The sequence below is a fragment of the Cherax quadricarinatus genome, chromosome 84 (genome assembly GCF_038502225.1).
Source record: "Cherax quadricarinatus isolate ZL_2023a chromosome 84, ASM3850222v1, whole genome shotgun sequence".
NCBI lineage: Eukaryota > Metazoa > Arthropoda > Malacostraca > Decapoda > Parastacidae > Cherax > Cherax quadricarinatus.
This window is the reverse complement of record NC_091375.1, coordinates 14772092-14799523: the sequence shown is the minus strand read 5'-3', so window position 1 is coordinate 14799523 and position 27432 is coordinate 14772092. Positions and strand designations below refer to the sequence as shown.

General features: G+C 39.8%; 2 protein-coding genes across 19 annotated transcripts in view; one reads left to right on the top strand and one right to left on the bottom strand.

Moving 5' to 3' along the window:
- LOC128704298 (uncharacterized) overlaps positions 1–20826 on the top strand; it is a 33042-nt gene extending 12216 nt beyond the window's left edge. For 3 of the 13 annotated variants that reach the window (XR_008409432.2, XR_008409431.2, XR_008409429.2), the window contains 4 exons: positions 5943–6081; positions 10322–10465; positions 12834–13109; positions 19383–20826. Coding sequence is in view for 3 of the 13 variants with exons in the window: in XM_053799438.2 (XP_053655413.2) it covers positions 10322–10465; positions 12834–13082 (393 nt within the window). In the remaining 10 variants the exon portion in view is untranslated. Of the gene's footprint in view, positions 1–847; positions 973–4746; positions 4911–5942; positions 6082–10321; positions 10466–12833; positions 13116–17380; positions 17748–19382 lie in introns of those variants that run through there. The other 10 variants (XR_011394383.1, XM_053799438.2, XR_011394380.1 and 7 more) reach the window with 9 other exon arrangements.
- LOC128704296 (galectin-9) overlaps positions 13900–27432 on the bottom strand; it is a 29205-nt gene continuing 15672 nt past the window's right edge. For all 6 annotated transcript variants that reach the window (XM_053799432.2, XM_053799434.2, XM_053799435.2 and 3 more), the window contains 5 exons: positions 26843–27053; positions 26256–26558; positions 23201–23299; positions 20017–20181; positions 13900–19506 (listed from right to left, as the gene is read on the bottom strand). In XM_053799432.2, the coding sequence (XP_053655407.2) occupies positions 19366–19506; positions 20017–20181; positions 23201–23299; positions 26256–26558; positions 26843–27053 (919 nt within the window). In that variant the 3' untranslated portion in view covers positions 13900–19365. The remainder of the gene's footprint in view (positions 19507–20016; positions 20182–23200; positions 23300–26255; positions 26559–26842; positions 27054–27432) is intronic.

Here is a 27432-nt window from a genome sequence, read left to right as displayed (position 1 = left end):
AGCTGTGTACCACTGTTTTTGTTTGGGTATGCGGTGATGCCATACCTTGCGGCGTTAGTGACATTTACTTTTCTGGTAGGATGGCAACTGATGGGCTTTTACTGCCCAGGTAAGGTAATTAACACCCAGGTACCTACTTACTGCTAGGTGAACAGTGACAGCAGATGTAATTAACACCCAGGTACCTACTTACTGCTAAGTGAACAGTGACAGCAGATGTAATTAACACCCAGGTACCTACTTACTGCTAGGTGAACAGTGACAGCAGGTGTTTAATGCAGGAGACATGCCCGGGATTTGAACCTGGTCTTTCGGTTGTAACCAAGGCTCTGCCACTGAACTGTTGTCTAAATAAAGTTGTTCATGCAATTTTTCTTTCCAGTTCAGGATGTCAAAGGCTTTTGATCCAATCAAGTGGAGCTACCAATCACTTCCTCGGATCAAACTTAGATTAAAAAATAAATGAAATTAGTTTTCAGCTAATCATATTATTATTAGGGGAGAGGGGAAATCCGTAGGGGTTATACAGCGCCTGGGGAACAGGAGACAATCAGGTTTGATCCAAGGAAGAGGAAAATAGATGTATTTCCTTTGATCACAACTCTTGAAGGAGCCCTTAAGCCTACCAGGTACCAACAATATTTAGTGCGGGAAGAAGTTTAAGAAAGTCTCCCCCTAATGACATATATTATTTAAATATACCTTGAGACAAAAACTACGAGTGTATTATAATGCACAATGTAGTACTGAATAATTTTTATGGGATGTACTGGGACGATATGATGCATTACTGGTAATTTAAAGGCGGTTTTAAAAGAGTTAAGTTATACTTTGGTGAGTGTGATGAAGTGGAAGAACAGTAGTCAGCGCTGAGCAGTGGTGAAGGGAGGGTGTGCTGCTCCTTGTGGCACACTGTATATACACGCTACACAAGATTTTGTTCGGATTTTTAACCGAGGGTTAGCCACCCAAGTAAGGCAGCGAGTCATCGAGGACCTGTCTGACTTATTTCCATTGGGGTCATGAATCTTGTGTCCCAGGATGCCACCCACACCAGTCCACTAACACCCACGTACCTACTTGCTAGGTGAACAGGTGTAAGGAAACGAGTCGAAGTGTTAAAACCCCGGCGGGAATCGAACCCGGGTCCTCAGCGTGTGAAGAGAGAAGTTTGCCAGGCAGGCCACGAGGCACAGGTATTCAGCCCCTCAAGGCAGGTTCCCTGACGCTGGTGAGGGGCTCTTGATCTAGGGAATCGGATCTGTGCTCCGGTTCCCCGAATTGAACCTCAGTGCCTTCTATTTCCACCCCCCCCCCCGCCACGGTGCCCCGCGGCCAGGTGGCTAAAGTTCTCGCTTTACACGGTGAGGGTCCGGGTTCGATTCCCAGCGAGGGTAGAAACACTGGATGTGTTGCTTTACACTGGTTGTCTATGTTCAACCATCAGTAAAATAGGTACCTGGGTGTTAGTGGACTGGTGTGGGTCACATCCTGGGTGTTAGTGGACTGGTGTGGGTCACATCCTGGGTGTTAGTGGACTGGTGTGGGTAGCATCCTGGGTGTTAGTGGACTGGTGTGGGTCACAACCTGGGTGTTAGTGGACTGGTGTGGGTTGCATCCTGGGTGTTAGTGGACTGGTGTGGGTCACATCCTGGGTGTTAGTGGACTGGTGTGGGTCACAACCTGGGTGTTAGTGGACTGGTGTGGGTCACATCCTGGGTGTTAGTGGACTGGTGTGGGTAGCATCCTGGGTGTTAGTGGACTGGTGTGGGTCACAACCTGGGTGTTAGTGGACTGGTGTGGGTTGCATCCTGGGTGTTAGTGGACTGGTGTGGGTAGCATCCTGGGTGTTAGTGGACTGGTGTGGGTCACATCCTGGGTGTTAGTGGATTGGTGTGGGTCACATCCTGGGTGTTAGTGGACTGGTGTGGGTCACATCCTGGGTGTTAGTGGACTGGTGTGGGTCACATCCTGGGTGTTAGTGGACTGGTGTGGGTTGCATCCTGGGTGTTAGTGGACTGGTGTGGGTAGCATCCTGGGTGTTAGTGGACTGGTGTGGGTCACAACCTGGGTGTTAGTGGACTGGTGTGGGTCACATCCTGGGTGTTAGTGGACTGGTGTGGGTCACAACCTGGGTGTTAGTGGACTGGTGTGGGTCACATCCTGGGTGTTAGTGAACTGGTGTGGGTAGCATCCTGGGTGTTAGTGGACTGGTGTGGGTCACATCCTGGGTGTTAGTGGACTGGTGTGGGTTGCATCCTGGGTGTTAGTGGACTGGTGTGGGTAGCATCCTGGGTGTTAGTGGACTGGTGTGGGTCACATCCTGGGTGTTAGTGGATTGGTGTGGGTCACATCCTGGGTGTTAGTGGACTGGTGTGGGTAGCATCCTGGGTGTTAGTGGACTGGTGTGGGTCACATCCTGGGTGTTAGTGGACTGGTGTGGGTTGCATCCTGGGTGTTAGTGGACTGGTGTGGGTAGCATCCTGGGTGTTAGTGGACTGGTGTGGGTCACATCCTGGGTGTTAGTGGACTGGTGTGGGTCACATCCTGGGTGTTAGTGGACTGGTGTGGGTCACAACCTGGGTGTTAGTGGACTGGTGTGGGTCACATCCTGGGTGTTAGTGGACTGGTGTGGGTAGCATCCTGGGTGTTAGTGGACTGGTGTGGGTAGCATCCTGGGTGTTAGTGGACTGGTGTGGGTCACATCCTGGGTGTTAGTGGACTGGTGTGGGTCACATCCTGGGTGTTAGTGGACTGGTGTGGGTCACATCCTGGGTGTTAGTGGACTGGTGTGGGTAGCATCCTGGGTGTTAGTGGACTGGTGTGGGTCACATCCTGGGTGTTAGTGGACTGGTGTGGGTTGCATCCTGGGTGTTAGTGGACTGGTGTGGGTAGCAGGGTGTTAGTGGATTGGTGTGGGTCATCCTGGGTGTTAGTGGATTGGTGTGGGTCACATCCTGGGTGTTAGTGGACTGGTGTGGGTCACATCCTGGGTGTTAGTGGACTGGTGTGGGTCACAACCTGGGTGTTAGTGGACTGGTGTGGGTCACATCCTGGGTGTTAGTGGACTGGTGTGGGTCGCATCCTGGGTGTTAGTGGACTGGTGTGGGTCACATCCTGGGTGTTAGTGGACTGGTGTGGGTCGCATCCTGGGTGTTAGTGGACTGGTGTGGGTCACATCCTGGGTGTTAGTGGACTGGTGTGGGTCACATCCTGGGTGTTAGTGGACTGGTGTGGGTCGCATCCTGGGTGTTAGTGGACTGGTGTGGGTCACATCCTGGGTGTTAGTGGACTGGTGTGGGTCACATCCTGGGTGTTAGTGGACTGGTGTGGGTCACATCCTGGGTGTTAGTGGACTGGTGTGGGTCGCATCCTGGGTGTTAGTGGACTGGTGTGGGTCACATCCTGGGTGTTAGTGGACACATCCTGGGTGTTAGTGGACTGGTGTGGGTCGCATCCTGGGTGTTAGTGGACTGGTGTGGGTCACATCCTGGGTGTTAGTGGACTGGTGTGGGTCACATCCTGGGTGTTAGTGGACTGGTGTGGGTCGCATCCTGGGTGTTAGTGGACTGGTGTGGGTCACATCCTGGGACAAAATTGACCTAATTTGCGGGAAATGCTCAGCATAACAAGCGACTTTGTATATAGTAGTATGTCTTTGATGCATCTTAGTAAGGATGTTTACTATTATCCTGATGTTAGAGGTGTACAGTCTTAATAAGTAAGTTGATTTAGGTACATTGTATATTACACATTATTATACATAGTAACAGCGAACAAGCTATACACGAGGGACTTGAATGATAGCTTTAGGCCTTTCGTGTTGCAGTGAACATATCAGGAGCTTGCAATGTTGCAGTGAACATATCAGGAGCTTGCAATGTTGCAGTGAACATAGGAGCTTGCAGTGAACATATCAGGAGCTTGCAATGTTGCAGTGAACATAGGAGCTTGCAGTGAACATATCAGGAGCTTGCAATGTTGCAGTGAACATATCAGGAGCTTGCAATATTGCAGTAAAAGGAGGAATTCCATGCAAATGCGTCTGCTCGAAGCAGACACACTTCCTGTTTTTAGAGGTGGGAAGCATGTACTCGGGGGCTCAGCTGGAAGTTAAATAAGTCACACGAAAATCACTCACTACGAAAGCAAAAGACTTGGCAGACGATGCAACATCCCCCCAATGAAAAGCAGGGGTGTCACTAGCACGTTAAGAGACCATACAATAAGTGTCAGGGGCCCGAGACTGTTCAACTGCCTCCCAGCACACATAAGGGGGATTACCAACAGACCCCTGGCAGTCTTCAAGCTGGCACTGGACAAGCACCTAAAGTCAGTTCCTGATCAGCCGGGCTGTGGCTCGTACGTTGGTTTGCGTGCAGCCAGCAGCAACAGCCTGGTTGATCAGGCTCTGATCCACCAGGAGGCCTGGTCACAGACCGGGCCGCGGGGGCGTTGACCCCCGGAACTCTCTCCAGGTAAACTCCAGGGATGTCAGGCATTTCTTGGAAGTTAAATAAGTCACAGGGATGTCAGGCATTTCTTGGAAGTTAAATAAGTCACAGGGATGTCAGGCATTTCTTGGAAGTTAAATAAGTCACAGGGATGTCAGGCATTTCTTGGAAGTTAAATAAGTCACAGGGATGTCAGGCATTTCTTGGAAGTTAAATAAGTCACAGGGATGTCAGGCATTTCTTGGAAGTTAAATAAGTCACAGGGATGTCAGGCATTTCTTCACTGGCTCAGGGTGGTTGGGAAGTGGAGTGATCACGATGACAAAGTGGTGGAGGCACTTACTACATAATTTTAAGAATAGATGCAATAGGGCCCACGATGCTAGAAGAGAGTGAATCTGGCAAGTTTAGTGTCGGGGCCAGGAGCTAAGACTTGAACCCTGCAACTACATATAGGTGAGTACAGGATCAGTGTGGTGCCCAAACGAGGTGCACTACTGTATTGTGTACATATATGTAATTTATTTGAATTGTCGATTAGTGCTCAATACGTAGGATCTTAAAATGCCTTCAGAATGAGAGAATAAGAAATATAAACACATATGCAGTATAATGTGATCCTTTATTGGCTACGTTTCGCCCACACTGGGTTTTTTCAAGTCACAAACAGATCTACCTGGGGTGGAAGGGACGCGAGTATTTATAGTCGCGTCCCTTCCACCCCAGGTAGATCTGTTTGTGACTTGAAAAAGCCCACTGTGTGGGCGAAACGTAGCCAATAAAGGATCACATTATACTGCATATGTGTTTATATTTCCATTGTGTCGGTATTTTATACCATTTATTTCCATCCATGAGAGAATAAGGTACCGTCCACGTAAGGACCTACTATGTGTGAGCCAGAGGTTGGTGGGAAGTGCATGTACCAAGGAGCCTTGATGGAGGGATTGGATGTGAGAGAGGTGCATTCTGCTTCTCTGAGGGTTACAAACCACCTAACACTGACAGTGGTTCCTCTACTGAGAATAGCGCCTCTCGGGTTCCTGGTTAGAGGAGCCTCAGTCGTCCCAGTAACACCTAATGGCTTTCAGCTTTATAGCAAATTTTCTCTCAAATATACTTTTGCCTCATTGACTTGATGGGCCATGAGTAGCTCTGTCTTTTGGGAAGTGGTGGGTCATACAGACCATCAGTAAGTTACACAAGGCCTGGCAGGGCATTGGTGTTTGGCATTCCTCCTACAATAGGAATTATCACTTAAGGATTGAATGTGCACACCTCATCCATAGCCATTTCTTTATGGCTTGTGGCATGCAGCTGACTGTGAAACACATTTTAGCCCATTTGTTAAGTTATGGTTTGTTTAATTATGAGGGTGCCTTTAGAGATTTTGGACAAGTTTATTACTTATTTTTTGACGATGATATAATTTTTTTTAATTGATGCAGGTTATTTTACTTAGTGTGTTATCATTTAATTTTACCTTAGGTGTGGTGACCCGTGGCCAAAGGTCTGGCTTAACACAGTGAGGGATCCGGGTTCGATTCCAGGAGAAGGGTGGAAACATTGGGCATGTTTCTTTACACCGGCTGCAAATGTTCACCCATCAGTAAAAATGGGTACCTAGGTATTAGTCGACTGATGTGGGTCACATCCTGGAACAAAATTGACCTGAAATGCTCTGCATAACAAGCGACTTTCTATATAGCAGTGCATATGTCATTGATGTCAGCTAGATCTGTATACCTTGTAGAAACAGAATGACTTCAAGAGTGTATCAGTCTGTAGTGGAAGGAAAGGTTGGAGGGAGGGGGTAAAGGAGGTTTTGTGTGCAAGGGGCTTGGACTTCCAGCAGGCATGCGTGAGCGTGTTTGATAGGAGTGAATGGAGACGAATGGTTTTTAATACTTGACGTGCTGTTGGAGTGTGAGCAAAGTAACATTTATGAAGGGGTTCAGGGAAACCGGCAGGCCGGACTTGAGTCCTGGAGATGGGAAGTACAGTGCCTGCACTCTGAAGGAGGGGTGTTAATGTTGCAGTTTAAAAACTGTAGTGTAAAGCACCCTTCTGGCAAGACAGTGATGGAGTGAATGATGGTGAAAGTTTTTCTTTTTCGGGCCACCCTGCCTTGGTGGGAATCGGCCAGTGTGTTAATAATATTTTTATTTTATTTTTTATTATCACACCGGCCGATTCCCACCAAGGCAGGGTGGCCCGAAAAAGAAAAACTTTCACCATCATTCACTCCATCACTGTCTTGCCAGAAGGGTGCTTTACACTACAGTTTTTAAACTGCAACATTAACACCCCTCCTTCAGAGTGCAGGCACTGTACTTCCCATCTCCAGGACTCAAGTCCGGCCTGCCGGTTTCCCTGAATCCCTTCATAAATGTTACTTTGCTCACACTCCAACAGCACGTCAAGTATTAAAAGCCATTTGTCTCCATTCACTCCTATCAAACACGCTCACGCATGCCTGCTGGAAGTCCAAGCCCCTCGCACACAAAACCTCCTTTACCCCCTCCCTCCAACCCTTCCTAGGCCGACCCCTACCCCGCCTTCCTTCCACTACAGACTGATACACTCTTGAAGTCATTCTGTTTCGCTCCATTCTCTCTACATGTCCGAACCACCTCAACAACCCTTCCTCAGCCCTCTGGACAACAGTTTTGGTAATCCCGCACCTCCTCCTAACTTCCAAACTACGAATTCTCTGCATTATATTCACACCACACATTGCCCTCAGACATGACATCTCCACTGCCTCCAGCCTTCTCCTCGCTGCAACATTCATCACCCACGCTTCACACCCATATAAGAGCGTTGGTAAAACTATACTCTCATACATTCCCCTCTTTGCCTCCAAGGACAAAGTTCTTTGTCTCCACAGACTCCTAAGTGCACCACTCACTCTTTTTCCCTCATCAATTCTATGATTCACCTCATCTTTCATAGACCCATCCGCTGACACGTCCACTCCCAAATATCTGAATACGTTCACCTCCTCCATACTCTCTCCCTCCAATCTGATATTCAATCTTTCATCACCTAATCTTTTTGTTATCCTCATAACCTTACTCTTTCCTGTATTCACCTTTAATTTTCTTCTTTTGCACACCCTACCAAATTCATCCACCAATCTCTGCAACTTCTCTTCAGAATCTCCCAAGAGCACAGTGTCATCAGCAAAGAGCAGCTGTGACAACTCCCACTTTGTGTGTGATTCTTTATCTTTTAACTCCACGCCTCTTGCCAAGACCCTCGCATTTACTTCTCTTACAACCCCATCTATAAATATATTAAACAACCACGGTGACATCACACATCCTTGTCTAAGGCCTACTTTTACTGGGAAAAAATTTCCCTCTTTCCTACATACTCTAACTTGAGCCTCACTATCCTCGTAAAAACTCTTCACTGCTTTCAGTAACCTACCTCCTACACCATACACTTGCAACATCTGCCACATTGCCCCCCTATCCACCCTGTCATACGCCTTTTCCAAATCCATAAATGCCACAAAGACCTCTTTAGCCTTATCTAAATACTGTTCACTTATATGTTTCACTGTAAACACCTGGTCCACACACCCCCTACCTTTCCTAAAGCCTCCTTGTTCATCTGCTATCCTATTCTCCGTCTTACTCTTAATTCTTTCAATTATAACTCTACCATACACTTTACCAGGTACACTCAACAGACTTATCCCCCTATAATTTTTGCACTCTCTTTTATCCCCTTTGCCTTTATACAAAGGAACTATGCATGCTCTCTGCCAATCCCTAGGTACCTTACCCTCTTCCATACATTTATTAAATAATTGCACCAACCACTCCAAAACTATATTCCCACCTGCTTTTAACATTTCTATCTTTATCCCATCAATCCCGGCTGCCTTACCCCCTTTCATTTTACCTACTGCCTCACGAACTTCCCCCACACTCACAACTGGCTCTTCCTCACTCCTACAAGATGTTATTCCTCCTTGCCCTATACACGAAATCACAGCTTCCCTATCTTCATCAACATTTAACAATTCCTCAAAATATTCCTTCCATCTTCCCAATACCTCTAACTCTCCATTTAATAACTCTCCTCTCCTATTTTTAACTGACAAATCCATTTGTTCTCTAGGCTTTCTTAACTTGTTAATCTCACTCCAAAACTTTTTCTTATTTTCAACAAAATTTGTTGATAACATCTCACCCACTCTCTCATTTGCTCTCTTTTTACATTGCTTCACCACTCTCTTAACTTCTCTCTTTTTCTCCATATACTCTTCCCTCCTTGCATCACTTCTACTTTGTAAAAACTTCTCATATGCTAACTTTTTCTCCCTTACTACTCTCTTTACATCATCATTCCACCAATCGCTCCTCTTCCCTCCTGCACCCACTTTCCTGTAACCACAAACTTCTGCTGAACACTCTAACACTACATTTTTAAACCTACCCCATACCTCTTCGACCCCATTGCCTATGCTCTCATTAGCCCATCTATCCTCCAATAGCTGTTTATATCTTACCCTAACTGCCTCCTCTTTTAGTTTATAAACCTTCACCTCTCTCTTCCCTGATGCTTCTATTCTCCTTGTATCCCATCTACCTTTTACTCTCAGTGTAGCTACAACTAGAAAGTGATCTGATATATCTGTGGCCCCTCTATAAACATGTACATCCTGAAGTCTACTCAACAGTCTTTTATCTACCAATACATAATCCAACAAACTACTGTCATTTCGCCCTACATCATATCGTGTATACTTATTTATCCTCTTTTTCTTAAAATATGTATTACCTATAACTAAACCCCTTTCTATACAAAGTTCAATCAAAGGGCTCCCATTATCATTTACACCTGGCACCCCAAACTTACCTACCACACCCTCTCTAAAAGTTTCTCCTACTTTAGCATTCAAGTCCCCTACCACAATTACTCTCTCACTTGGTTCAAAGGCTCCTATACATTCACTTAACATCTCCCAAAATCTCTCTCTCTCCTCTGCATTCCTCTCTTCTCCAGGTGCATACACGCTTATTATGACCCACTTCTCGCATCCAACCTTTACTTTAATCCACATAATTCTTGAATTTACACATTCATATTCTCTTTTCTCCTTCCATAACTGATCATTTAACATTACTGCTACCCCTTCCTTTGCTCTAACTCTCTCAGATACTCCAGATTTAATCCCATTTATTTCCCCCCACTGAAACTCTCCTACCCCCTTCAGCTTTGTTTCGCTTAGGGCCAGGACATCCAACTTCTTTTCATTCATAACATCAGCAATCATCTGTTTCTTGTCATCCGCACTACATCCACGCACATTTAAGCAACCCAGTTTTATAAAGTTTTTCTTCTTCTCTTTTTTAGTAATTGTATACAGGAGAAGGGGTTACTAGCCCATTGCTCCCGGCATTTTAGTCGCCTCATACGACACGCATGGCTTACGGAGGAAAGATTCTTTTCCACTTCCCCATGGACAATAGAAGAAATAAAAAAGAACAAGAGCTATTTAGAAAAAGGAGAAAAACCTAGATGTATGTATATATATATATATGCATGTGCGTGTCTGTGAAGTGTGACCAAAGTGTAAGTAGGAGTAGCAAGATATCCCTGTTATCTTAGCGTGTTTATGAGACAGAAAAAGAAACCAGCAATCCTACCATCATGCAAAACAGTTACAGGTTTTTGTTTCACAGTCATCTGGCAGGACGGTAGTACTTCCCTGGGTGGTTGCTGTCTACCAACCTACTACCTATAATAATAATAATTAAATATTTATTTATGTTTATTTTTAATTTTTATTGCTAATTGATTTTAGGTCAGTGCTCTGCAAGTCTTACAATTTCTTAACTTTCACACAGGGATCTGCTTCATGCAGTGCCCTGTTGCTGCTGCTCTTGTTATCTATAGTATGTGGGACGCCTCCAGCCGTCCCTCCAAGTCCACCTCATGCTGAAATAATGAAACACTTAAGGCAGCTTCAACAGGAGTTCGGGGAAACTGAGGTAATTATCTTTCATATGCTCAAATTGTTTATGGATCGAGATCCTGGGTGCTTCTTTTTAATCAAATAATCTAAGTACATTTAATGGTAGTTTGGATAAAAGTGTCCCGTAGCTCGATTGCTAGTGCACTTATCCCCCACACTGAGATCTGGGGGTCGATTCTCTGTATGGCTGGAAACATGACGTGTTTCCTCAAGGCACTGCTGTTTATGTTTACCCATCAGTAAAATAGATACCTGATGTGGGTCACATCCTCGTAAAAAAAAATTGACCTAATTTGCCCAAAATGCTCTGCATAACCAGGGGCTTTCTATGTAGCAGCAATGTGTCATAAATAAGTTTATTCAGGTATACACACATATAGTAGTACATAGATTATCATACTTAGCAGCACATGTGTAAAGTACCTAGGGTAACCCAAAAAAGTCAGAGTGACTTATTTCCATTTAGGCCTGTATACCTTGTAGAATTAATTATTATTATACACGAGTAGTTCCTGCCTAGTATAAGCCACTAGATGTACTCTTGTGTTAATTTTTTTAAGACTGTGGGAACTTGATATATTCCAGTCATTCTTTTTAAATTTTGTCTTTCGTCATCTGGGAGCCTTTAGATATCTGCATTTCTAAGTCAAAAATCTGTGTGCAAAGTTGAATATTCCTAGATGACCATTATCTGTTTGCTTCCATGACCCTCAATCATCCTACTATCTAAGGAATAATTACTCATGTTAGTGAAGCTAGTACAGTACAGACCCTTGCAGCATCCTGACCTGTCTTGTCCCATAGCTCGATTGGTAGCGCACATGAGGTCCAGTACAGCTGGAAAACATTAGGGATGTGTTTTCACAAGACACCTGCTGTCCCTGTTCACTATGGGTACCTGGGTGTTAGTCGCATCCTGGGACAAAACTGACCTAATTTGCCTGAAATGCTCAGCATAACAAGCAGCTTTCTGTATAGTAATATGTCACTGATGTCAGCTAGGCCTGTATACTATGTACATGTAGTAAATAAAAGATAAGATATCTTTTCAACCCATCTATTTTTATCTGCCACCTTTAGAAGTTCCAGTCATCCATGTACGTACATCCTTCATTCCTTATAATAATTATTATTTCTACAAGTACGTGTCTTGCTGAGTAGGTAAAATTGGCCAGTTAGCAAGAACTCGTTTAGAAGTAAGTCCTTTCTAAAATTTCCTCTTATACATTTAAAGATATATTTTTTCATTTATGTTAATATAAAAATTAATGATTTTGTACCACAAGAACCTTAGGAAACTTACCTAACTGTATTATAAGAAGCGCATTTTAATTTAGCCTAATCCATCTAAATATATAAGTTTACAATAATAGACAAATATAATGAAATATTTTTTTTCGTTAGATTCAGAATGATTTTTGCATGCCCTATGGAGCAAGCCTAGCTGACATACTTCTATATAGAAAGCCCCTTGGTATGCAGAGCAGATCAGTTTTGTCCCCAGGATGCAACCCACACCAGTTGACTAACACCCATGTACCAACTGATAAACAGGGACAGTAGGAAGAACGTCCAAACATTTCCACCTGTACTGGAGATTGAACCATGGACTTCATTGTGTAAGCCGAGCGCGCTACAGGACACTTAATGTCTCGTCTTCATATTCTAAGGTTGTAATTAAAGCAGTTCAGCACTTTGATTTTTCACATTGCAAGATGGTTGCGTCACATCTTTAGCTGGATTCCTAGGTATCCTGATTTTTTTTTAACACACTAGCAGTCTCCCACCGAGGCAGGGTGATCCCCCCGGAAAAAAAAAAAAAACATTTTTGCCTTATGTTATGGGGAATTAATTGTAACTTCACTGCATGCCAATATCTTTCACTCTTTGTCACGGGGTCCCATTTTCCCCAGGTGTATATCTTGGCACACTTGTGTACCTGGCCATCCTCCCTGTCAGTTATGGGAAATGGTAATCTCAAAATTATGTACAGGATACAAGGGTCAGACGTGCCTGTCAGGCCATTGTGACCTGACTGTCCTACTTATGAAAGAACATTACTTGGAGTGGGTTAATGCCTCTGTGACCAGGGCCTGATCAACCAGATTGTTGCTATTGGCCACATGAACCACAGGCTGGCTTGTCAGGTACCTGTCCAGTGCCTTCTTGAAGATGGCCAGGGGTAATCTCCCTTATGTATGCTGGGAGGCAGTTGAACAGTCTTGGGCCCCTGCTTTTCATTGGGGGAAATGTTGCATCATCTGCCTTCATAGGGAGTGATTTTCGTGTGCAAGTTTGGTACTAATCTCTAGGATTTTCTGTGTGTCTCCCACCTGCATTCTAGGGAGTACAAATTTACCACTACAGTAATCGTATAATTGCAGGTTGCAGCAAAGTGGAAACAAGGTCCATGGTCTTCACCAGCAAGTGAAAGTTATGAGGACCCTTCTGAACTAGATGAAGTCATCCCTGGCCCCCTGGCTGGACTTAACATGGAAAGCCTCATCAGAGATGTGCCCTCCAAGGATGACGATGATGATAGGAGCACTAGAAAGAATAGTTATGGGATGTACTCAACTGTCCTCCACCCCTCTGCTCTGTTTAACCCCAAGTATGGAGACCAGGAAGAATAAAGGGCAAGCACTCCTCCATCACACATGGTAGTGGTAAACTTTGACCTGAAATGTATATTTTATAACAAAGATGGTATTTCTTGCTATTATAAAGTCAAATTATAGTACAAGAATTTATTTACCCCAATTGGTGGAAAAAATTTTAGGAAGCCATACATTACGTACATGCAAAGGGTATATAGATGATTATAAATAGGAAATACATCTGTCTCACACTTGGAGGATCAAGACCACCATGTCCTACACTGAATAACCCACATGGATAAAAAAAGGAAGTGCAAAGATCTCAAGATATTTCTACTCTAGCCAATATAATTTCTTACATTGCTGTGCAGTATACAGAACTATTATTGTCTGGAGAGAAATTATGTGAGAAAGATAATATATATGAAGGAATTCAGAGAACTAGTTAGGTGGACTTCATTCCAGGCAATGGGAAGTACAGTGCTAGCACTAAGGGTGGGCATTTTCAGTTCTGAAAGTGATACCTATATCTGGCAAGACAATAAATCAATATGAATGTTTCCACCATGGTGGGAGATGGCAGATGTGTTAAACAATCTACTACTTCATTATTGAGAATCTTGTGCCTCAAGCACTAGTGGAACTATTCTAGTGTTGGAGACCAATACAAATTTATAACTAAAGGTGGGTCACTCAGTAGATGACTGATGCTGTGTAGGATAGGCAAAACACCAACAGTTAAAATAGCTCCTAAACTGGGTGCTGGGGAGGAGAGGGGTAACAATCCCCTTTTATACAATGCAGGGTTCCTTTACTATATAAATTTATTTTTAGGTATAAAAAAAAAAAAAAGTTAGGAATTTACAAATTTTATTTATAGAAAAATAGCACTTGAAACAAATCAGTATTTATTATTGTTGGAACAACGTAATATAAATTGCATAGTTCATTTAGTTTGATAAAATGCACTCTATAACAAGGAATAGTCATGACCAATTAGTAACTAGCATCAATAATCAACACTTTCTAAATGTTGAGATTCATAATATATTAGTGTTAGATAATAAGTTCTTGCCATTAATCATTGATATACTGTGTTAACAAGATCTGTTGATTTGTAAGAAGGATTAAATAATGTCTAAGATGAGGAAATTCTCAGAGTACCACAGCCTTCCTTGGACTTGTGCACAACTATACTGCTGCCATTAACAATAGATTTAAAATTCTATGGCTGGGCATGCTGTAGCTCTGATAGTTACCTTACTATTATTGCCACTGGCCACCCACCACTATTGTGTTAATTGGACAAAGCCTATTGACTACACAAGATTCATTAATATTGTACATATCCTTGAGTGGTGATGAACAAGTTATTTAAATAAGTGATTAAAACAAAATCTGCACATGCAATGAGAAACTTGTACCTCTTGGTGTGCAGCACATATAAGCTTGTCCACTAAGAATTAGGAGCCATGGCAATATTATGCATAAAAGGTCAAAAATATTTAATCACTGAGGCATATAATTTTTTTTTTCTAGCATTTAGGCATAAAAAAATCTGTAGCTATATTTCTTTAATTTACTAGATTAACAGGCATAAAAGTTTGATCTTAAGCCATATAAAAATAATTTTTAGTCAACTTTAATAAAATGAACCATAAAGGAGATTTTTAAATGTGACTGAAAATTGTACAGTGCATAGAAAGGCCTTCATAGTGCACGCTATTAAATATTGGATGCAATTTTATTTTATCACACTGGCCGATTCCCACCAAGGCAGGGTGACCCGAAAAAGATGCAATTATATTTTATAAAGCTTCTCTGTATAGTGGATTTTTTATAGAGCTGACTGTATATGTAATTAAACCTGACTAATGTATACAATGCATTAGAAGCTAATGGCATGTCTACAACAGTCTGAATAAAAAGCTAGTTTTAAAAGTTGCATTACATAAAGCTCTAAGGTGTAAAATAAATATTCACGTTTATCAGGGAAAAGTGCTAAACCTATAGGGGTTCATATTGTCTGGGGAAATGGAGGCATTCAGGTTTTAACCCAAGAAAGAGGAGGATAAATCTGTCTTTGGAGCAAGAACCTATAACAACTTTTTTACTTTGTTTTAAATGTTTCAATGCAAAAATAGCTAATCTAAAACAGTGTCCTTCAATACTTTCTTAAACTTCTTGTATACCTCAAAAGGAAAGAAAGAATTCTTTGGCATGGTCACTTTAAATTCAGTACCAGTACTTGAATTCCAGTTTTTACTATTCATATGGAATAAACCTGATATGATCTGGTAACATAGTATGAGTAAGGTTTGAAATAGCATCAAGTAGACTGTAAAGTTCTTATCTCAGACCTTAGGTTACTCAACTCACACCTTACTTTTTTTCTATACTCTATATATATATATTTTTTTTTAACATGTTGGCCATTTCCCACCAAGGCAGGGTAACCCCCCAAAAAATTCATCATAGTATATACATAATTATTTTTAACCCTTTGCATGTTAGAGATGTTTTCTAAATATAAATGTCTGCATTTCCTTACGCATCTTTTTAAACCATCTTTACATTCAGCTGACAAGAATCCTCCCAAAATTTCTATTATTTAAACTTCTGTTAAAGATTATTTTGGCTGTCATAGACATGCAAGTTTCCACTTGCTCTTAAGAGAGAATTTGTAATCAGCCAAAGATGGTTTAGACCATCTTCAGGGGGGGGGGCACTATAATCATTTTTTGAGATGCATGTTATACTTAATACTGGTCTATTACAGCTTTAAGTAAATTATTAAAACAATGCATACATGCTAATTAATAGTTTGAGAAATTTAATAAAAGGCATCACTTTATAAGGCAAATTGAAAAATAATTTATGAATTAAGGGTTTAGCACTTTCCTTAAAATATACTGTACATTACAAACCTGTAAGTGTAAAGGAGGCCTACTAAGGGTTTTAATATTAAATTTCATTTATTAATTATCATTCAACATGTGCTCCTCTTCACTTAAGATTTGTATTACATACGCCTAATTTATGCTTTCTTTTTTTCTAGCACTAGTATTAACCTTAGGTTAAGTTTGCTTTAAATTTTATGGATAACCACTGACTTCTCCTTGTACAAAATATACATTGTTGGCCTACTATTGTAATTAATGTACTGTACCTAAGGAAATATTTAATTTATCATTTTTATTCCATATTCAAACACTATCATAGCCAGCTCCATTCAAACTAAAAGTAAGATTTTGCATAGCACATGTTTTTTGTGATCATCATAATTCACATAGCATGATACAGTATATGTGGAAAAATAGAGATTCTTCGGACATCATTGTTTTCAAAATACAGTGGTACCTCGAGTTTTGAACAGCTCCCAACTCAAACAATTATATAAGTGTATTTTTGGGGGTCTGAAACGGACTAATCTAATTTACAGTATTCCTCACGGAAACAAATTCGCTCAGTATCAGCACTTGAACAGCCTTCTGGAACGAATTAAGTTCGTAGCTCAAGGTATCACTGTGTACATCAAAACAAGTTTTTTCCCATAACTACATAAAAGGGCATAACATAAATATATATATGTTTGGCAGTTACAGGATGTGTTATATATAAAAATGAATATCATTTGATCAGCTGATATGTTATAATGTTGGTAGAATTACCAATAATATGTAGGTTAAAAGGACACAAGTGCAACTAATGTGACATTTTACTGTGGCAATGTTTCACTCTCCAGGAGCTTTCTCAAACCGTTACAGACAATACAGGGAAACACACAGGTATATATAGGTAGACAGTGAGGTGCAAAATATAATATAATCATTGTAGGTAGTAGTAGCAATGTAATGGTAGAGTTTATGTTTTGAGGAGAATTCTTGCCAATATTTCATTGGCAAGAATTCTCCTCAAAATAATAAACCCCACCATCATATAACTACTACAACAAGGGCTACTGCTACATACAATAATTATATTATACGTATTTTGCACCTTACTCTGTACCTACATATACCAGTGTCCCCCCCTGTATTCTTTTTAACAGCTTGACAAAGCTCCTGGAGAGCAAAATGTCACATAGCTGCACTTGTGTCCTTTTACCTACATAATTGCTCTTAAATTATACAGCTCAGATCGTATCATAAGTGTTCTATAGTTTCTCTTAGAGTTTAGCACTTTCCCACAAGTGTCAAAAAATATATTAATATTTAACACTTAGCAGTTTTAAGCAAGCAAAACGAACTGTCACACTTTGTGACGAGATTCAAGTACAAATGTATAATATCTAATATTACAACTTCCTCAGATTTATTATTGTCATATTCAAGGGGCAGCACTAAGCCAAGAGGGGTCACACACTGCCAGATTTCTTACAAGAGCCCTTCACCATCATCAAGGACCCCTTATCCTTGAAGATACCTCAAATGTAACTCCTGTACTTTCTCTCTCATATTATGCCAGTCTCTGAGGGAAAGGGGGTGGCTTATTTGGGATTTTTATCCAAGGAATTGGATATACCCTCTCCTTTGGATAAAACTGGATTACCTACTACTTCCTAAGCACTGAATGACCCTTAGGGGTTTAGCACCTACCCGTGAACATAATTATAACCCATACATATTAAATTATTAGAAATTGATTGTAATAATAATGTACTCAAAGGTTACATATCTAATAAAAACTTTGGTAAAATATCATTTAAGTCTCTGTGCTGACATAATAAATTAACTCATTTATATTATTAATGTGTAAGTGATAAGATTACACATTACATGGCAGCTTTGCAAATGCAAAACTGCCATGTACTAATTTTGTTTTAATTTCAACATATACTATAAAGAATGCAGCATTAATCGCTTTGCAGAGGATAATTATTTTAATATTAGGCTGTACTAGCTTGGTAGTTATCTGAATGCAATGGGTGAAAGAGGGAACTGACTAGCTAATAGTTTAGGAAAAATTCCATCTTGCTTGGTATTAATCCCTTTTTCTTCTGTTTTATAGGTTCCTCCCACACATTTCATTATTCTCAGTAAAGTATGACTTATGCTCTGCATATATATATATACACAGTATTATATGATTTTTTATATCTACATGCAACCAACTATTTGGACTTTTTCCTTGCATTTACTATAATAATAAATTTTAATAATACATGTATAACTTAAAACTAGACTACAATAAAATTATGACCCAATTAAAGAAATACTGTAAATAAATAAATACAAGGGCAGTTTCTGAAACATACAGAACAGACCAACATAGAATTTTGAATTCATTCGTGTACAATAAGGCAACCAGCATAATGCTGGCAATGCTACAAGTTGAAGATATGAGAAACAATATTGCATCACTCCAAAAACATAGGTAAAGATTCATTTGAGGTCATACTGGCCTATGAGATTCAGCTCTACTCTTAAAAAAAAAAATATATATATAACTAAAGATCTAGGCACTTTGACAGTCCTTCTATCTTGCATCTTACTAACTTGGCCATATTAAGCATAAGGGTTAAAGCCTATTTACTGCACAAAGTAATTAAAGTTATAATTTATCTGAACACTTAACAGCCTATCTATAAGCACTTGAATGAAGTTTCAAGTATAACAAGGACAAAATGAAGAATAAAATGCAAGGACAAGCCTTTATATTGCAAAACATTAAGAGGAAATTGTAAAGGAAGGCGTGCCTCGTGCTGGTATAGGGTAACCGAGCCTTATATTTAGTTATTTCTATCTGCAGTTTACTATGAAGATTTGTCCTTTCAATACTATTCCTCCTCATAAATTAGTGGTACTTTACTTGTCTAGCAGGCACATAGGTTCATCACTATAAATTAGTTTTCAATATTCCACTTCAGTTTAGTAGAATAGGTTTATAATTATATGATTCTCTTTGCATTACTAGGACACATGGAAAAAATGGGTTTTAGCTAACAAGGTTGTGTTGAGAAAGTAACACTCTGATAGATAATGCAAAGGAGCAATTATGTGGCCAAATGCTTATACTGTACTTGCTAAATGTTGCACTGCAGAGCTTAATTCCAGATTAGCAAGTGTAATATTCATTCTTAATAAAAATGAGAATTAGAGGTTATAAAAATTATATCTTAGAAACATTCAAATTGAAATTAGGTTAACAACTTAAACAGATGTTAGCTCACTCTGCCAGGTAAATAATAGCATAAGCCAACAAGTCCAATCAAGATGCTGGGAATCCTTTTACAGTACTATTAAAAAGATTCCCTGCTACCAGTGTATTTCCTTTCAGCTCACTGTTATCACAGGAAATAAGCAATACTAATTATTTCTTACTCTTCTTCACTAGATCCTGAGGATGAAGAGGAGCCACCATGGAAGCCTTTTGATATCATGTAGCCACCAGCCCCTAGAGCCCCAAGGCCAGCCAGAGGAACACCATACTTCATTGCCTTGCCACCCATACCTTTGTTCTGTTGAAGAAAAGGGCTACAAAATTTGTCAAAAGTTCAATATTTCTATAAGATTAATTACTTAGGATTTAAGGTTGAAATTACAAAATTTATAATCAAAGGCTGTTAGCAACAATTTAAATGTAACTGTTTTAATATCTTTCATAACACCAACTAACTTGTTAAAATTACAGCATGTATAAATGATGAAACAAAAGTGAGATGCAGAAGTCTTTGGTTCGTTTCACCCATCACTGGACTTGTCTTAAATCTCTCTACTTCATAAACCCGTAGAAATAATGAACTCCTGTGCCCTTGTGCTTTTTCACCATCTGTCAGTACATTGCCAGTATCTCCACCAAAATTAACAAAACTAAGAAAAGCTAATATTTAAAAATTCTTTCATTGAAATTATCATACTTAGAGGGCATTTTTTGAAAGTGATCTAGATTGGCAAGTCCTTAATCCAAGTACATCAACAATATAATGAAATCCAAAATAATATTTAAAATTTGTGAAAACTTTACCCACCGATTTTGCCAACATAGATGCTCCTCCCAGGGCACCCCCAATTCCCAAGGCTTTGTTAAGAATCCCTCCAGAGCCTCCATGTCCTGGGTAGCCTCCATGTCCTGGGTAGCCTCCATGTCCTGGGTAGCTTCCATATCCTGGGTAACCCCCACTCGATTTGGACTTCTAAAAATTTAAAGTTACAATCACAAGGCTGTCTTAAGTCAATCTGAAAATCCGGTGACTGAATATTTAAGGTTGGTCAATGTGTAGGGTGCCTGGGAATTTTACTTCTATACTCATTATAAGAAAATGTAATCTGCTCATCTCATGGAAGCTTCTTAATTCCCACTCATCCCATGTGGGCTTTGCAAAAACAGATTATCTTAGTTTGTGACATCCATTAACTCTTTTGCAAGATAAATGAATCTAATGATGCAGAGGTAAAGAAAGAATCCTTATATATATATGAACATAAACATTAGTTCATTGATAATTCTTTTCATAGCATGATCATGGTATTAAGGCAACATTCTTATATATAGCAGACTACAACAATATGCTCTGCTAGGTCAAAAAAATTAAGATACTCTAAACCAGGTTATACCTTAGTGCGATAAGTGTAGAACTCTCATGTTATGCTTCAAACTGGCGCTGTATGACCCTTGTAGGTTCAGCGCTTATTTTTTATTATGATAATAACATGCTTCAAACTCATACCAAGAAACATTATTCTCCTAAAGTGACTCATGTTTCATTACTACGGTTCAGGTATGTACATATTAAACAAAAAATTGAAAAATCTTTTCTCAAATAGAGATATATTTATGAGTTTTTGTTTTACTCTCACTGCCTGTTTTATTGAATTTAGCATTAAACTTATGTCATGAATGGTATATAATACAGGTTGACGAGCAAGACATGTGCAACACTTATCTATCTTTATTGATGAAACATTTCGCCTGTGCAGCACACTTGATCAATCAGATACAGAGGTGATTACAATATTAGAGACAGTTGCAGTGAAGAGGTAACTTCTTGTGATCAGTCTCTTAGCCTTGATACAAGACTATCAAGTTTGAGGACACTGATCACCTCAAATTACTTCCCTACTTCTGTCTCTAGTACTGTGATTACCTCTCTATTCAAGTGATGATGCCTGCTGTGCAGGAGAAACATTTTATCAATGATGATAAACGAGTGTCACATGCCCTGCTTTTTGTTCAGTTTTTATTTAACCCTTAGACTATCCAAACGTAGATCTACGTTTGCACACGTAGCGCTCCAAACATAGATTAACGTTTTAATTTTCATTCCTTCAAATTTCGCACAATAGGCTAAAGTCACCTAGACATGAAAGAATGGGTCTGTGCACTCAGTGTGTGCACTATTAAAAAATCTGGGAGCACCAGTTCAAATGAGTGCCAGCTAGAGCAAATAGCGTGGCACACACCAGGGATTCACTGATGCCATGTCGGATTAACACTCACATTTTAAGAGGAAAGTAAAAATAGGTTAGATAAATACATGAATGAGTGTGGGTGGGTGTGAGTTGGACCTGACTAGCTTGTGCTACTAGGTCTGATATCATGCTCCTTCCTTCAATGGATGTGACCTGACTAGGTGGGTAATTTGTCTAAGCGCAGGTGGGAGGGGGGTGACATGTCCCTGCCTTGCATGGGCAAGTAGGCCTGCTGCAGTGTTCCTTCTTTCTTACGTTCTTATGTATTCGGCAGGCTGGCCGGCTGGCTTGCTTTGGCTGCCTCTCTATCTATATATATCTATCTCACATGTACACACAAGTACAATTATACATAGTGTAAATTACCTAATATAATCCAAAAATTCCAGGCAAAGATAGACAGAAACATGTTTGTGTGTATCAGTGATGACAAATACGTACAGCGAGGGTTAGCTGGAGCAGTGGGCATTTATCGAATGTCACTAGGCTGTCAACAGTATAGGGATGCCTTTCATAACACCATGCTTCAAGGTACAGTATATGCCAGGGTATCTAAAACATTGCTGGGACTTACAAATACTTTGTATTTACATGTACAAGCATATATATACACACACACACCCCTCTGGGTTTTCTTCTATTTTCTTTCTAGTTTATTTCCTCTTACCTCCATGGGGAAGTGGAACAGAATTCTTCCTCCGTAAGCCATGCGTGTTGTAAGAGGCGACTAAAATGCCGGGAGCAAGGGGCTAGTAACCTCCTCTCCTGTATATATTACTAAATTTAAAAAGAGAAACTTGAGTTTTTTCTTTTGGGCCACCCCACCTCAGTGGGATATGGCTGGTACGTTGAAAGAAAGAAAGAAGATATATTTCTAGACAATGTGACTATTTGAGCACTATTTCAGTACCTAATATTAGTGTCAGAACAAAGATTGGCTATGAAATTACAAGAACTATTATAAATTGTAATTATCAGAACATAAAAAATATATATCGACAACACTTCAAGCGGCAGGAGTCGATGTTGCCAACAGGTGAGCATCCAGTGCCAACTTCACGGTCTTATATCTCGGTAAGTACTGACCCTAATTTTTTTTAATTCTATAACTTGTAGAAAAATGTGCTCCTCATTTTAAAAGAAAAAAAAAAAAAAAATTATTTTTCAAAATATTCGGAGCGCCACGCGAGTGAACGTAGATCTACGTTTGGACAGTTTAAGGGTTAATGAGATGAAGAGAAGAGGGCATTTCTTTAAAATTTATTAGTGCTGTACAATTAATTGGAATGCAAATTGTTAAAAGCTGCAAACACCTTCTTGGTGTTTTTGAACTTGGCACCTGAAAAACCTATTCATTATTCAACCTTTTAAAAAAATATTTTCTATAAGCATGTTTTTTGTGTACAATAAGTGCTGTATGACCCTGGTGGGTTTAGCACTTAATTTTGATAATATTAATAATTTGTGTACAGTAGTATAAACAAAATCATTTATAATACAAAACTAAAATCTTAAATTAAAATGACCCCTTAAGGAAGATTCACTGATGCATGGCTCTTGATCCAAGGAATTAACCTGAAGTTCATTTTCTTGGACTGAACCTGATTACATGTACTTCCCATTCCCCAAATGCTCTATGAACCCTATGAGTTTCATGCCCCTCCATGACTAAGTTAAAAGTAGGTTACTAATGGATGACTTACAAGACAACAGGATAAATTTTGTAACCAACGGTGAACTTACTCCCAGGAGATGAGATACACCCAAGGCTCCAGCAACAGCTGTTCCTGCTCCAGCTACCTTTCCCAATAACCCTTTGCCACTGTTGTGTTGTGGTACTTGCTGAAAAATTTAAGCACCACAATCAATACCTCGATTTCACAAACTTGAGCTTATCAATGTTAATGGTATATAATTTTAAGATACCTTTAACTGTCTCAATTTGGCAGAAATACATTGCATTACTAAGGGGACTGTCAACCAATGTATCTTCATGGGAAACAAAGAAGTTATTTTTTTTTTATATTGTTTTAACCTAATTAATTTGATATTCATAGGAATGTCCAGGAGAAGAGTTTGGACACAGGAAATCTAGTGACCACATTTTGAAGAAAACCCTATGACCCTTACAAGTTTAGCACTACCCTAATGAATCCACCAGTAACACTGTAAAAAAAAAGAATGAGGTTGGCTTTCAATTTAGTGGTTGTGCACTGTGCCAACACATAATGGACACCACAAAAAAATGTGAATGAAAATATTCATGGGAGGCTATTTAGTAAAAAATATTGGATTACTGAGGCACACAAATTTGGGGTTTGACTGTACATTTACAGTATTTACTTGTATAATTATGATTTTAAGGTGTCTAATTACTGGGCATAAACTGCAACAATTTAAGAATACTGACATGTTGATGAATTACTGTGTGCTGTAGACTGATGTATATTAAACCTTCCACAGTCTTGTAAATCTACATTATTAATGCCAGGGGGTCACTTTGTAACTCGATCTCTCATATAAGTGGCGAGTGATACATTTTGGCCTGAATATAAGAAATGGGTCTGTGCAGTAAGTGTGCACAGTATAAAAATCCTGCCGCACACAATACATAAAGGGAAAAGCAAATCTCTGAACCTGTGTGTGGTTTAAAACAGCAAATTTGAGGTACATGGTTTTGTTGGCTGTTTCTTGGTATCATTTGATAAGATGGAAGACATACTATCGAAAGAGATGAATATGGTGGATTCAAGGACCAGAAGTAGCTAGAAATCAGGCTCCAAGTACCGGAAATATTAAATTTTTGACAATTTTCCCGAGGAAAACCCCCTACACCGCCAGTCTGTTTTATGGGTTTTTACTAAATCTGATTCAATTACTGGGATACCATAAACCATGAGCAATCATTCTTGGTCATGTTTTATCCTAGAAATGGAGTAAACCTTCAATTTCTTGGGTGATGAATTCAAAATGGAGGGCAAGTGTAATATAGACGATTGAGGATATTATAAATTAACAGAGGAAATGTTTTAAGAGAGAGAGAGATTTCGTTCGGATTTTTAACCCCGGAGGGTTAGCCACCCAGGATAACCCAAGAAAGTCAGTGCGTCATCGAGGACTGTCTAACTTATTTCCATTGGGGTCCTTAATCTTGTCCCCCAGGATGCGACCCACACCAGTCGACTAACACCCAGGTACCTATTTGCTGCTAGGTGAACAGGACAATAGGTGTAAGGAAACGTGTCGAAATTTCCACCCGCCGGGAATCGAACCCGGGCCCTCCGTGTGTGAAGCGGGAGCTTTAGCCACCAGACCACCGGGCCACCTGGAATGTCTACAGTGTTTATTTCAGACTTTTTTTTTTAAGCTGAAATTTTAATTTTATGCAAAATTTGCCAAATTACTGACTTCTGTGCAATTTATAGGGAGGTTCTGACAGTGGGAGGTTTATTGTGCTCAACTGATAAAACACAAGGCATACTAGCAAAACAGCTAAGAATTTAATTGAAATTTGCTTAAAATAGGACTCAAAGTGGACAAAATCACCGATGCATAAATTGTGCCCAGACCGCTAACTTTGTGCCTGTGTAATTCCATAAGTTTTCCATAAAATTCTGAATTTTGGGTTTCATTACCTTCTGAAAAAGATTCTCTACCATTTCAGATTTTTTTTTTTTTAAATTCGGATAATACTGTAAGCACTTTCATTTTTGGGTGTTTCTGACAACGATAGGGATAATGAACAAAAAGGCACAATACCCAGACTGGAACAATATACAAATAACTCTCACATAGGAGAGACGAGCTTACTATGACGTTTCAGTCTTGTCCTGTCCCTGCCTGCTGGCCTATATATAGTATTAGCTCCATCTCTCTCTCTTTTCTGTTTGTGTGACTTTGTAAACAGTGCAAGTCAGACTGAAACATTATCATAAGGTACTCTCTCTCGCATGTGGGTTATTTATGTAAAGGGTTAATATATAGCCACAGTGTCCAGAAAGTTTTCGTATGAAAATACGAGTCTTACACCAAAACTACAAGTTATTAGTAGAATGTATACAGAACTGCACTATATTTAAAGTTTTATTTGTGCTTGATATCTTATACAGTGGACCCCCAGTTAACGATATTTTTTCATTCCAGAAGTATGTTCAGGTGCCAGTACTGACCGAATTTGTTCCCATAAGGAATACTGTGAAGTAGATTAGTTCATTTCAGACCCCCAAACATACACGTACAAACGCACTTACATAAATACACTTACATAATTGGTCGCATTGGGAGGTGATCTTTAAGCGGGGGTCCACTGTATATTGAAAATTCTAAAAATGGGGTATGAAACCTAGTCTTCCAATTTTACAAGACAAACATTGAATGCATTTTCTCCAAAGTAGAACTACGTAGGAGCATTTTTCCTATTCAGTGACAGGCACTACTGAATTATACACACATACTAATTTATACAGTTATATCTTCAGCTTTTATCCCCTTGACATTATTAGTAATACTACAAACATAATTTGCAGCAAATATTGTACATGCAGTATGTGCACTGATAAAACAGTGGACCCCCGCTTTACGATCAGCTCCCAATGCGACCAATTATGTAAGTGCGTTTGTACGTGCATGTTTGGGGGTCTGAAATGGACTAATCTACTTCACAATATTCCTTATGGGAACAAATTCGGTCAGTACTGGCACCTGAACATACTTCTGGAATGAAATAATATCGTAAGCCGGGGGTCCACTGTATTTGAATTTATCTAATGAAAAATATACATACTGTATTAATACTTACTCCATACTGGCCTGGAGGAGCAGCCTGCTGGTATACAGACTGATCAGGATAAACTGGAGCATATCCTGGACCTCCAGAGTATGGTGGTGGAGGGCCAAAAGCATTGTGTTGTGGGTATGGCATACCTCCAACAGGAGGCACTTGTGAATATGTTGGAGGAAGAGGAGCAGCAGCAACAGGATCTTCAATCCATACACATGCAAGGTTGATATCCTGGCTCGTGCTGGCAATGTTTAAGTAAGTCATTGTTGCTGGATTAGTGCGATGGTTGAATTCTGCAAAGTGCTGGCCATTTAGTGCAATCTGGAATAGAGAACAGTCAAAGTATTGCTCAATGGGCAGTAAATACAATATGTACTCTGGGATGCTATATGTTAGAAAATTCTTAATATATTACCCTCTTTTTTTTCACCAAACTAAAATTTATGATACCCTTGAAACAAATAAATTAGAATATTATGAAAATTTTTGAGTTTATTACTCATTTTTACAATTAGTGGTTGTTCCCTTAAATGAATATTAAAAAAAACTATTTCATGAAACAGTTATACAGTATAAATAAAAAATAAAGCTATAGTTAATCATACCTTGTACTGCATTGCATCACAGAGAATTGTGACGTCATAATTTTGTCCACGTGCAAAAGCAAGAGTGCTGGTCGCTTCTTCCTGCCCCCACCCTGCAGCACGGGTGAAGGCATTCCTCCCCACCAACCCCTCCACCACTCGTCCATATATACACAGACCAATTTCATCAGTAGGATCGCCAGTTGGTCCAGATTGGAATTTCAGCACAAAACTAGAATTATCATCAGAATTAGATAAAGTCACATATATCTCAAGAAACTTGTACCGAACTATTTACTTTTCAGCTTTTCTACGTGAAACTGTCGAAACAAAGATTTCCCTCCAAACAATCAAGCAATGGGTCAGTGTTGCAGGTTCAACTAAAAAAAACTTCAAAACAAGTGGATCTTAAAACAATTTATACAATCATTTGCAAGTAATACATCAGTGATTACCATAAATAAAACAGGTACCCAAAATCATAATATGTAGTAACATAATCCACACTCAGGCAGCCTCCAAGATGCTGGGTAAATTTTCTAGATTATTTTTTGAAAAAAAATAGTCTTCAATGCCATAAAATATGGTACTCAAATACTGTGTGCTCGCTT